The sequence below is a fragment of the Erinaceus europaeus genome, chromosome X (genome assembly GCF_950295315.1).
Source record: "Erinaceus europaeus chromosome X, mEriEur2.1, whole genome shotgun sequence".
NCBI lineage: Eukaryota > Metazoa > Chordata > Mammalia > Eulipotyphla > Erinaceidae > Erinaceus > Erinaceus europaeus.
In genome coordinates this window covers 80,063,196-80,077,275 of record NC_080185.1, presented here as the reverse complement: position 1 = coordinate 80,077,275, position 14,080 = coordinate 80,063,196, and the positions used below count along the sequence as shown (strand labels likewise).

General features: G+C 38.2%; 1 protein-coding gene across 2 annotated transcripts in view; it reads right to left on the bottom strand.

Moving 5' to 3' along the window:
- OPHN1 (oligophrenin 1) overlaps positions 1-14,080 on the bottom strand; it is a 385,226-nt gene that overhangs the window by 264,514 nt on the left and 106,632 nt on the right. For both annotated transcript variants that reach the window (XM_060183179.1, XM_060183178.1), the window contains exons 7-8: positions 10,089-10,199; positions 2,587-2,691 (exon numbers count right to left, since the gene is read on the bottom strand). In XM_060183179.1, the coding sequence (XP_060039162.1) occupies positions 2,587-2,691; positions 10,089-10,199 (216 nt within the window). The remainder of the gene's footprint in view (positions 1-2,586; positions 2,692-10,088; positions 10,200-14,080) is intronic.

Sequence of the window (14,080 nt, the reverse complement as noted above, 5' to 3'; positions counted from 1 at the left end):
TGTCTATGGTTCTCTCTCCTTATCTAGCAATATCGACCCTCTCAATTCCTCTCTGACCTATCCAATAAAATAAAAAAGAAAATGAATGGCTGTCAGGAGTGGTGGAATTTTAGTGTTTGCACCAAGCCCCAGTGATAACCCTGGAGGCAAAAAAAAAAAAAAAAAAAACAAAAACAGTCTGGAGCAGCGAAATCATGTATCCATGACTCTGATTAAACACGGGGCTGGGAGGAGAATGAGAAATAGAAATAGCAGTATATCTACAAAACTACCTCTAACACATATAAGATTCTAGTCAGTAAGGTTTCTTAGAATTCTGAACATCAGATCAGCTCCTGCTTTACAAAATAGGGATACTACCTGGAACTCTACCTCTCCAAAGCCCTGCCCCACTAGGAAAAGACAGAAACAGGCTGAGAATATGGATCAACCTGCCAAAGCCCATGTCCATCAGAGAGCAATTACAGAAGCCAGAAGCCAATTACCTTCCATCTTCTGTACCGCATAATAATCCTGGGACCATGCTCCCAGAGGGATAAAGAATAGGAAAGCTTTCAATGGAGGGGATAGGATGCAGAACTCTGGTGGTGGGAACTGTGTGGAATTGTACTTCTCTTATCCAAAGGACTTGTGTTTCATAATTAAATCAATTTTAAAAAAGAGGAATACTGCCAAAAGGATTCCCAAATACAATGCTAACAGGGAAATGTCTTATGTTCTGTCTAATTGCTTATAAATCAAGTTTTTGGCATTAAATAAAATATCAATATATGAAATGATACTATCTCTGCATATAGTCAACATAAAAACTATTATTTTAATTTTTATGAATAAAATAATGTAAAAACTAATATATTAATACTTGAAACTAGAGAAATAAATCATAATGATATACCAGAAGAACAAATACAATTTGAAGTGTAAGTAAAAAAATAGACATAGATCCTTAGTGTTGAATTACAAGATAGTGCCATGATATCACTGAAGAAAGCAGTCTAGCCAACCTATATAACTGAGTTCACTGTCTAAATTATTCTGTACATAAGTTCATCATATATATCTATATAAGGACTTATCAAATTCATGCTTATCAAGTTGTATTTGTGGAAGAGTCAAGTGATTCCCTTGGTTAGTGGATTATTTTGTAAATTAGCAGAAGATAGAGGTCTCACTTTCTGGTGAAAAGGAGTACCCAAAAAAGAAAAGTACACATAGAAGGAAACAATAATAACAACTCTAAATTAAAATACTGCTAAGCAAGCAAGTGAAATTTTATCTGTCATGCATCTTACCAATCATTTATGTAAAATGCATCTTTGAATTTCACACAATGCAACTAATCCAACATCAATGATTTTTTTTCTGACTCCATTCTCTAATTTAAAATTTTGTCTTAATTCTATTATAGTACTTGTAATAATATAATCCCCAAGAGACTGAATATTCCTTAAAAATCAGAAAATTAGCAAGTTTCATTATAATGCATATTATTTTTTTCCTTTCTTTCATTTGATATGACAAAACCTGAAAGGGAAGGTAGAGCTAGAGGGGAAAATAGAAAGGGAAAAGATCATTGTTTTATCACTTCTGAAGCTTCCTTCCTGCAGCTGGGGACCAGGGATTTGAAGCTAGGTCCTTGCAAATGCAAATATATGTGCTCTTAACTGGTTGCATTACTACCTGGGCCCTAACACAATACCTTTAAAACACCTGGCACAGTGAATATAATCACTATCTCCAGAGCATTAATCACTCTCGGCTAAAGAAATGAATAAGAAGGGGAAGAGAAGTGGTTTGGACGCTTTTGTGCATGATATCCTGACTTTCACTTTGCATGGTAAAAAATGGATCATTTCTCTGGTTTCGCTGGTCTCTCTTTACTTTTTTCTTACAATATAAAAGAGAATATGTATATGACAAGAATGGAAGACCTGTGCCTTCTTCTTGTATTATAACCAGCATGGAATAGAAGGTAGAGGAAATAATTAAAATTAATGTAACATTAATTTTAATTTTTAGAAAAAGGGACTGGGCGGTGGCCACCTGGTTCAGTGCACATGTTACAGTTCTCAAGGACCCAGATTTGAGCCCCCGGTCCCCATTTGCAGAGGGAAAGCTTTGCATGTGGTGAAGCAGGGCTACAGGTATCTCTCTTTCTCTTTGCCCCTATCTCCCCTACAATAAATAAAGATAATAAAAATAATTTAAAAAAAAAAAGGAAAACTGAGAATTCACATTTATGAAGCCCAAAATGAGAGTGTCTTGATGGAGTGGAGGGAAGACACATAACATCTATACTTAAACAAGCCTGTAGCTGGATAATGTTCTTGGAGAGATGCAGCAAATTAATAACACTTAATAAATATATGATAGTTAAAGGAACTAATGGGTAGAAGGGTGAATTGAAGGAACAGCCAGCCACTAAGACAAGAGCTGAAACTAGAAGAGCAAAAGTAGGCCAACAAACCAAAATGTTTGTGACTAACATCAGTGTGTCTAACCAATTCACTTGTATGTAATAACCTAGATTCCAAGGTAAAATTTATTCCATCAAAAATTCAAGAAAAAATAGATGAAAAAACTCACATTTTGCAAACTAAGTTGCAGTTGTTGTTTGTATGGGAGGAAATCTTGTGTGAGTTCTACAGTCAAGTTGTTGGAAATGAAAAGACTATGAAGAAAGGCCAAAACCTAGAAAAAATACACAAAAAATATTACCACTACTACTTTCTCATTAATCCAATGAAGGAAACAGAGAAGCAAAACAGAAACACCACATAGTGCTTACCCAACATAGCACTAAAAGCAGTCATGCAAACACAAAAGATCCTACACATAGCAATCCTCATATTGGATTAAACATTTGCACTGGACTCAATTCCTGAAAAGAAGAATTACTAAAAGGTATTAAATCAGATTTTTCTCAAATAGCACATAAAACCTGTTACACTCTGTACAAATGGAAATAAGACTGTCTAGTATCTCTATACCATCAAGCCTAGCACAGAATAATCATTCATGAATACATGATGAATAAGTAAGTAGATAAGGAATAAATAAGTAAAGTAGGATTCTGCACATTAAAGACTTTTATAATGCTAAGAGAAAAATGAAACTTAAATGAAACCTATTTCCAAAACAGTAATATTTCAGAGGGGTTGCAGAAGACATATGATAAATGATAAATTTATAAAATGTTTAAAAGGTAATTTCATTAAAGGACAAATACAGTAATTATAAGCAAATAAAATATGACATCCACTTCCTGAATATAATTACTTAAATATAGTTCAATGCTGACAATGTTAAAATGTACTAAGTAGTAAATATTGTCCTATACTTTCTAGAAAGTAAATAGTAGTATTTACTTCATAGTATTCTCTAATTCCATTCCAGGTGGTTCACTTCCTAACAAAGTCCCGAAACCTAGATATAGACCAAGTCCCCTGAGATACAGCATATGTTCACACGTATCCATAAAATAGGACAAAATATATACCTGAAAGCAAAAGTACACAATAGTCTGCAGTGAGTACCCCCCAACACTTCATCTGCACTATTCCAGCCTTTAGGCCCATGATTGCTCAACAATTTGTTTGGCTTTGTATGTTAACTCTCTTTTCAGCCACCAGGTTCCAGATGCTAGCATGATGCCAACAAGACTTCGCTGGACAGATGACCCCACCAATGTGTCCTGGAGCTCCGCTTCCCCAGAGCCCCAACCTACTAGGGAAAGAGAGAGAAAGAGGCTGGGAATATGGATTAACACCCGTGTTCAATGGGGAAGCAATTACAGAAGCCAGATCTTCCACCTTCTGCATCCCACAATGACCTTGGGTCCATACTCCCAGAGGGTTAAAGAATAGGAAAGCTATCAGGGGAGGGGATAGGATATGGAGATCTGGTGGTGGGAACTGTGTGGAGTTATACCCTTCTTATCCTACGGTTTTGTTAATGTCTCCTTTTTAAAATAAATTTTAAAAATTTTGAAAAAGAAAGTAAATAGATAAGCACATATGTATGCACATACACACTGCATGCATATGCAGACAGATATGTATAGATATATAGATATGCATGTATGTAAACTGAATATAAACTGAAAATAAGCACATGCATAGAACACATGTGTATATATACATGCATGCAAAGACATATACATAATCTTCCTATTCCTCTCTCAAGTTTTCCCTTCTCAGAAAAAGACAATTCCGCATCTGGTTGAGCACACACATTACAGCAGGCAAGGAACACGAATCAAGGTCCTGCCCCCATCTTCAGGCGAAAAGATTAATGAGCAGTGAAGCAAGTCTGCAATTGTGTCTCTCTCCCTCCCTCTTTAGTATCCCCTTCCCTCTTGATTTCTCTCTGTTTTTACCAAAAAACTACATCTATACATATATGTGTGTGTTATGTGTACGTGTGTGTATGAAAAATGCCAATCTGTAAAGTAAATAATCATTCCTGATTTTCTCATATCTTAATCTATTAAAACTTCCATCATCATACTCCAAAATATATCTCAATTGAAGTCACTAAATTTTTTAATTTCCACTACTTCTACTATAATTCAAAGCAACATTTTCTCTGTCTTGACAACTAGAGTAGCCTCTTAATAAGCTTCTTCATCCTATGTTTGCCACTTCCAAGTTACCCTACACACACACACACACACACACACACACACATATCATCTCACCCCCTCAACCTATATCATATCTTGTTTTAACACCCATCAGTGATTTTATAAAATATTTAAACTAAAATTTGAATACCCTACTAAACAAATAGGTTTTATGACTTCCTGTCAAACAGTATTTTTTGCCACTCACCTTTTCTCTTAACAGTATCTAAATGTACTAATATTTTTCTTCCCCGAACTTATTCTTTCTTAACTTAAAGAAAAATGCACGTCTTTAAATGCACGTCTTTAAGTGTGCCTAGAAATATCTTTCCACACTATTCACATGATGTCATCTTTCATCCTATATGTCTTATCTTAAAAGCATTTCCATAGGTTCTTTTCAATCACTTCATTTAAAATACTAAATTGAAAAAAAAATGCATGAAATATTTTTGCATAGAAAAATATGCCGTAAGTTTTCTGAAAATCGAATAGCTGCCCATTCTTATTCTGTTTCAGCCTGTAACAAAACTTGCTATATTATCCTTTTTTCCTTTCTGTCTACACCATGAAAGGTTTTTTTTTTTTTCATTTTTCCCTTTTTTTTTCATTTCCTTTCTATTTTATTTGATAGAGAAACTGAGAATGGAGGGGAGAGAGAGGAAGAGAGAAAGACACCTGTGAACCTGCTTCACAACTCAAACAGCAGCCACCCTTCAAGTAGAGAGTGGGGGAGTCAAACCCACGTCCTTGCTGAAGGTGTATTTTAAAAAGAGAAAATATATAAATCTGATAATATTGTGAAATAATGCAAAATCACTAAGAAAACATTCAAAATTTCAAATGTTGGCTTGTTCACTGTTGGATAACTACTTCTTCTTCTTCTAGCATTTGCCCTTCTTCCGTAGCCAGTCAACAGCGTCAGGTTGAGCCTGATGTAAAGTTTCGAGACCTCCTTTGAATCTGGAGAGGTGGCAGTCATTGACTATGTGGGTCATAGTCTGTCTGTAGCTGCAGGGGCAGTTCGGGTCGTCTCTGGCTCCCCAGCGATGGAACATAGCGGCGCACCGGCCCTGGCCTGTTCGATAGCGATTGAGGAGGGCCCAATCATAACGTGCCAGGTCAAAGCCGGGTTGACGCTTGCAGGGGTCTGTGATGAGGTGTTTGTTCTTTACCTCAGCTGACTGCCAACTCTGTTTCCAAGAGTCTGGAACAGAGAAGTTCAGTGTAGGCGTAGGGGACCAGATTGGGTGACGAGACGTCAAGCATTAGACAGGGTGGGCGAAGATATCCGCGTATATTGGCAGGTCCGGTCGAGCGTAGACGTGGGAAATGAACTTAGATGATGCTGCATCCCGACGAATATCTGGCAGGGCGATGTTGCTAAGAACTGGCAGCCATGGAACCGGGGTGGAACGGATGGTTCCAGAAATTATCCTCATGGAGGAATATAATTTGGAATCGACCAAGTGGACATGGGGGCTACGGAACCATACTGGGGCACAGTATTCTGCAGTGGAATAGCATAATGCCAGAGATGATGATCGTAGTGTGGAAGCGCTCGCGCCCCATGAAGAGCTGGCCAGTCTTGCAATGATGTTATTCCTCGCGCCCACCTTTGCTGCAGTTTTTATGAGATGTTTGTGAAATGACAGAGTGCGATCGAGAGTAGACTGGCTGGACTTCATGCCAGATTCTCGTATCGTCAAGCTGCACATTAAGCTCACGCAAGGCCGAGGCATGGTATTATTATATTTATATTATAATATTTATTATATTTATATTATAGTTATTATATTTATATATTATATTTTATTTTATATATTATATTATATATATTATAGTTATATTATAGTTATTAGGATAACTACTAATATAAGTTCATAAGAGTTAGATAATGAATAAATGCATGTTTTCATGTGTGCATATGTATGAATACAGATACATGTAAATGCAAATATATATATATATACCCATAAATATAAAGTACATGTATAAGCATAGAGAGATAAGATAGATAGAGAACTATAAAGAAAAAGTGCCACAATATTGAAAATGATTGTCTCTGGAGGATGTGTTGGTTATTATAATTTTTCTAAATCTTCTGCTAAAAGAATACAGCTTTTCTAATTCAAAGGAATATTGATAAAACTAATAAATTTGTCATATCAAAACATATCCTCTTTTTTACAAAATTAAGATTTAAGAGATTAAAAATTAAGATTTGGAGAGATTTAAAGAAATAGAAGTGGGGGGGGTCAGTGGCGCACATGGTTAAGCACACATAGTACTAAGCACAAGGAGGCATGCAATGATCCAGTTCAAGCCCCCACTTCCCACCTGCAGGGGGGGAAGCTTCCCAAGTGGTGAAGCAGGTCTACAGGTGTTTTTTTTTCCTCTTTCACTCTCTATAGCTCCCTCCCCTTTCAATTTATCTTTGTCCTATACCATAAAATGGAAAAAATGAATGCTAGGGGCAGTGGATTTGTAGAGTAGGCACCTAGCCCCAGTGATAACCCAGGAAGCAAAGAAAAAAAAAAGAGAATAGAAGTGAAAATGAAATGTGAAGTCAGTGATACAATTCAGTATTAAAGTATATACTTTAAGTATATAAAGTCTTTTCTTTGATTTCAAGCAACACCCCACCTACCCCACCAATACATACAAGAATGTGAAGTCATTAAATGCATGGGACTTGAGCTGCTAAAGCAGAGCTTGGTATGTTATGTATACCTTCAGAAGTTTTCAGAAACCATGGAAGACAAGAAGCTAGGAGGAAATAAAAAATAAAGGTGTCAGAAAAATTGAAAGAAGAAGATATGAGGGAAAAAGGAAACAGAAAAAAGTCATAATCACAGCAAGAGAATAGTGAACAAAGTTGAAATGACAAAACTAAGAAAAGCAAAGATTAATAATAGTCCAAGAACATAAATCAGTATCTACTTACTTGACATTCATGATTAAATATTAACTACCTTTGTATTCCAATTTTATTATTAAAACGCTCCACACTTGCTGTCATTAATGGGTACTGAAATGAGTGCAACCTAGAATGCTCCTAGCTATGACCATGGAATGCAAGCTCAAACCTACAGGGATGCAGAGGTAAGACAGGATCCTGTGCTGGATACGAATAGACATGGGACCCATATCAGATTGATGGGGACTACAGTTAACAGTATTTATATACTTTTTCCCATATTTGGGAGTTACCCTGATCCAATTTTCTAGCCCTATTTCCAACTCTGACACCATCTCCTCAGACAATACTTTCAGTCCACCTGCATGTTAGCTATTGAGTTCAGTCATCAGTAAAGTCATGGGCACCATGGAATATACCTAAAATAGACTTACTAGCTTCTTCTAAAATGGATACTCCAAATCTCATCTGCTATATTCTTAACTTTAGGTTCCTGATAATTAAACAATTTGTTCTGCTTTATATTTTAATACTTCTCAGCCACCAAGTTGAAGACACTACCATGACACCAATCATGACTTCCCTGAAAAGACAACCTGACCAGTGTGTCCTGGAACCCCACCTCTCCAGAGCACTACCCCAATAGGGAAAGATACAAATAGGCTGAGAGTATGGAAAAAACTGTAAACATCTGTGTCCTGTGGAGAAGAAATTACAGAAACCAGACCTCCCACATTCTCCACCCTATAATGATAATGGTCCCAAACTTAGAGGGTGATAAAGAATAGGGGACCTCCCAATAGAGGGGATAGGATACAGAAGTCTGGTGGTGGGAACTGTATGGAATTGTACCCTTCTTATCCTATACAACCTTGTCAATCATTATTAAATCAATAAAATAATAATGATCGGGGGCCGGGCATAGTGCACCAGGTTAAGCACACCTAGTACAAAGTGCGAGCCCCTGGCTCCCACCTGCAGGGGGGGTCTCTTTGTAAGCAGTGAAGCAGGTCTATAGATGTTTATCTTTCACTCCACCTCTCTGTCTTCCCCTCCTCTCTCAATTCCTCTCTGTTCTATCCAATTACAATAACAACAAAAAAAAAAAGGAAAAAAAATGGCTCCAGGAGCAATGGGTTTGAGGTGCAGGTACCGAGACCTGAGATAACACTGGGGGCAAAAAAAAAAAAAAAAAAGAATTACCGTCAGATTATTCATCAATAGATTGAACTTACTGGCTCCACAATATTAAACTTCTTGGACTCCTGAACTTCCTGGATTTGATAAACATAATCAAGAGAGGATTCAAAGAAATGGTGTTTATGTACACTCCTAGCAAAATGTAGACATATAAATCAGTAGTTAATTAATATAAGAGGGGGGAAATCAATTGTATGTCTCAAAGTTTCTCAAAACACAAACTGAATCTTTTTAATATATATGCTATGTATTTGATATGTGGACTCTCTCAAAAGCCTAGACCAAGTAGTTTAGAAGCATCCAATAGCACAGCTATATACAAGATACTGGATACTGTACAGCAAACCATAACAAAGGGACTTTTCAAAGTTAACCCAATTAACAAATAATGTGATGATAATATTAACTATCGATTGTCTTTTTGAACCCTAAGACAGCAGGAACCTCATATCTCCACTATAGAGCCCCTACTTCCCCCAGTCCTGGAACCCTTGGATAGGGCCCACTTTCCTGTATGCATCTCCCAATCCAAACCAAATAATATTGCATCCGCCGATCACAACCTAACCAACGCAACGATTGCCACCTCAACATGCTTCACCTCAGACTGTGTCCAGAGACTTCACGTGTGGAATGACAACCCTTCAGCTTCATTACTCGGGTGAGACCTTTCCTTTTATAGTACACTCTAATTTCATCTCAGGTAGTTCACTTTCCAACAAAGTCCCATAACCCAGATATACACCAGTTTCTGTGAGAGAGAGCTTATGTGCACACGTATCCATAAAATACTGCAAAATATATACCTGAAAGCAGAAGTACACTAGAGGTTGCAGTGAGTACCTCCCTAACACTTCCTCTCCACTATTCCAAGCTTGGGATCCATGATTGCTCAACAAATTGTTTGGCTTCGTATGTTAACTCTCTTTTCAATCACCAGGTTCCTGATGCCACCAGGATGCTGGCCAGGCTTCCCTGGATTGAAGACCCCACCAATGTGTCCTGGAGCTCAGCTTCCCCAGAGACACACCTTACTAGGGAAAGAGAGAGGCAGACTGGGAGTATGGACCGACGAGTCAACGCCCATGTTCAGCGGGGAAGCAATTACAGAAGCCAGACCTTCTACCTTCTGCAACCCTCAACGACCCTGGGTCCATGCTCCCAGAGGGCTAGAGAATGGGAAAGCTATCATGGGAGGGGGTGGGTTATGGGGATTGGGTGGTGGGAATTGTGTGGAGTTGTACCCCTCCTACCTTATGTTTTTGTTCATTAATCCTTTCTTAAATAAAAAATTTTTAAAAAGAAGAATTACCGTCAGACTACTCATCAATAGATTGAACTTACTGGCTCCACAATATTAAACTTCTTGGACTCCTGAACTTCCTGGATTTGATAAACATAATCAAGAGAGGATTCAAAGAAATTCTGTCTCTCCTTGTCCACCTGGAGGTCTGCCTAGAAGAGAAAAATACAATAGGTCAAAAAGAAGCATAATCCTTCAGACAAGTCAGTACTTATGGACTCAATGGAATGCATGAAATAGAAAAGAATGAAGCTACCAAGAAGTAATTTTATCATTTCATTGAAGCAGTATGTTTGAAACATTATACAAGGCTTCATTTGTTTGTTTTATCACAGGATCTTCATCAATCTTGAATGAATTCTTCACAGATACAGAGAGACAGAAGAGAAGACATGATAGCACTGGAGCTTCCTCCAATGCAGTGACCGCTGGACTTAAACCTGTATCACACTAATGGCAAAGCAGGACAGTGTCCAAGTCAGTTATTGTGCCAGTCCTCAGATATGCATCATTTTCAACACATCTGTATGTACTCCCTTCTGTTCACCCACCACAAGTGTAGTTTTCATTTATAAGCATATACTCAACTATTTATCCAATTAGCCCAGCTCATTCCTTCTTTCCTGGTATTCACTATTATAAATGTTTGTCTTTCAGGCTGAGGGAATGGATCAAGCTGCCAACACCCAATTTCAGTGGAGAAGCAATTACAGAAACCAGAACTTGTACCTTCTACACACCAAAACAACTTTGATCCATACTTCAAGTGAGGGAGAAGTGATAGGGGAAGGGATAAGAGGGTTCTGAACTCTAGCTCTATCAGGACCCAGAAGAGGAGGTAAAAAAGAGAGAAATATTTGGATGTAATTATATGTTTATATGTGGCCTGGATGGGAAGAGAGGACTGGACCTGGAAGAAAAAGGAGGCAAATATGTACAAATGTAGACAAATACTTGTACAGATGACAGTTAATCCATATTTGTAACCCAGGGAGAACCATGGTGGTTTGCAATGGAGGGACTTCTGATTCAGAATTCTGAGGGTGGGAACAGTGTAGAATTATATCCCAATTGAATACATAATTTTATAAATAAATATAAAATTGCTAATAAAACTTTTAAAATGAAAGTTTTGTTTTTGATTTCTGTAATTCATAAATTTCTTTTATTTACTTATATACCATACGAGTAAACTCATAACAGTAGTAATCTTATACCTCTATTTTTTATATTTTATTTATAAAAAGGAAGCATTAACTAAACCATAGGATAAGAGGGGTACAACTGAATACAAATTCCACCACCAGAACTCTGTATCCCATCCCATCCCCTGATAGCTTTCCTATTCTTTAACTCTCTGGGAGTATGGACCCAAGGTCATTATGGGATGCAGAAGGTTGAAGGTCTGGCTTTTGCAATTGCTTGCCCGCTGAACATGAGTGTTGACAGGTCAATCCATATTCCTAGCCTGTCTCTCTCTTTCCCTAGTGGGGAGGGCTCTGGGGAAGCAGAGCTCCAGGACATACTGGTGAGGTTTTCTGACCAGGGAAATCTGGGTGGCATCTGGAACCTGGTGGTTGAAAAAATAGTTAACATATAAAGCCAAACAAATTGTTGACCGATCATTGAATTAAAGACTGGAATAGTGCAGATAAGGAGCTGGGGGGGGGGTCTCCATTTTGTAGATACCTAGTAGGCATATTTTAGTTATATTCCAAAGGGCCTATGGCTATACTAGTGTTTGTTGTTGTTGTTGTTATTGTTGTTGTTGTTTAGGCCTGAGCCTGAAATCTGATATGCAGGTGGATCCTAATTATTGTCTGGGGAAATGATGTCATGGGTGGAAGAAGGACCAGAAAGCTGGAAACAGGAAGAGAGTGGCTCCAAATATGGAAAAAGTGTATAAATATTGTTGATTGTAAATACCATTGATTTTATGTGATCTGGGGCCCATGTTCAGCTTCAGAGCCTATGTGAACTCTACATCGCTGTAGATCTGAGCTCACATTCTGTGGTCATAAGTAGGAATGTTCCAAGCTGCCCCAATATCAGGCCCCATCTTCCTCAAGTGTAGCATAAATTACATTGTCCAGCCTCCATTCGGGTGATGGAACATTCTCTACCATTGCTGATCCAACTTGGGGCAAGGCCCTATGGGAGCCCAAAAAGGGGTCTATTGTGCTGTTCTTTATAAAAGTAACAATGGGGAGAGGGATTTATTTGAGGTCTAGGCCCAACAAGTCTGTATGGAAATCTCAAGACTCCCTGATTAGGGCCCTAGCTGATGGGGTGGCCTGACAGTGAAGAGTCATCATTAAAGTATGCCAGTCTCTTGCCCTTCTTCAGCTTTTGCAATCCTTGGTTTGATGATGTTAGCTTTGGAGTGAGTGAGAGAACTGTAATAGGAAGTAGGTGAGGAGGTTATCTAACTCTAAGTAGACACTATTTCATTATGAACTTTATAGTGACTCACTGTAGACTATTGTGTATTTTTGCTTTCAGGTATATATTGTGCCGTAATTTATGGATACATGTGAACATATGCTCCATCTTACAGAACCTGGTCTATATCTATGTTTGGGGACTTTGTTAGGAAGTGAAAATCCTGGATTGAAATTAGAGAGTACTATGAAAGGAAAGGTATCACTCAAGTAATGAGGGTGAAGAGGTGACATTCCATGCCTCATGTCTCAGGACACAGTCTGAAGTGAAGCATGCTGAGGTGGTACTCTTGTGTTGATTAGGCTGGAATTAGCAGATGCAATATCATTTGGTATGAATTGAGAGAAGGATGCAGGGAAGTTAGCCCCACCCCAGAGGTTCCAGGACTGGGAGAAATATAGGCTCTATAGAGGAAATGGGAGGTTCCTGTTGTCTTAGGGTTCAAGAAGACAATAGATAGTTATTGCTATAATCTCATTATTTGACGATGGGGTTAACTTTGAAATATCCCAGTGTTAGGATTTGCTGTATCATACACAAGATGACCATAATTTGTGTCCTTTAACATTATTTGTATATAGCTGTGCCACCAGTTGCTTCTGTTCTCCCTGGTCTAAGCTTTTAAGGGAGTCAATATATCAAAGACACAGCCTATGTATTAAAAAAGACTTTGTGATTTAAAATCACAGACTAAAATCAATTTTACCCCTCTCATATTAAGTAAATAGTGATTTATATGACTAAAAATTGATAGGAGTATACATAAACACCATTCCCAACACCAAAAGACTATGTCCCATCCCATCTCCCCACCCCTTCCCTTCCCCCCGCCCACTCCCTCCATCACATGAAGCTGAACATCCACCCTCACCCTAAACCGAGGGTTTTTATCTTGATGCCCTACTCCAAATTCAGTCAAATCCTGCTTTGAGTTTCCCTTTCTGTTAGTCTTTCTCAACTTCTGTTTATGAGTGGGATCATCCCATACTTATCTTTATATTTCTGACTTAGCTCACAACATAATTCCTTATAGCTACATCCAAGATGGAGCAGAGAAGGTGGGTTCATTGTTCTTAATAGCTACATAGTAATCCACTGTGTATATATACCACAGATTTCTCAGCCACTCATCTGTTGTTGAACACCTGGATTGCTTCCAGATTTTAGCTATTACAAATTGTGCTGCTATGAACATAGGTGTACACATTTCTTTTTGGCTGGGTATTATGGAATCCTTGGGTTATATCCCTAGGGGAGGGATTTCTGAGTCATATGGAAGGTGCATGTCTAGACTTGTAAGAGTTCTCCAGACTGCTCTTCACAGAGGCTGGACCAGTTTACATTCCCACAAGCAGTGCAGAAGGGTTCCTTTGTCCCCACAGCCTCTCCAGCATTTGTTGCTGCTGTCCTTTTTGATGTATGACATTCTCACGGGGGTGAGGTGGTATCTCAGTGTTGTCTTTATTTGCAGTTCTCTGACAATCAGCAACCTGAAGCAGTTTTTCATATGTTTGTTAGCCTTTTGGATGCCTTCTGTAGTAAATGTTCTGTTCATATCCTCTGCCCATTTCTGGATGGGTCATTTGCTTTT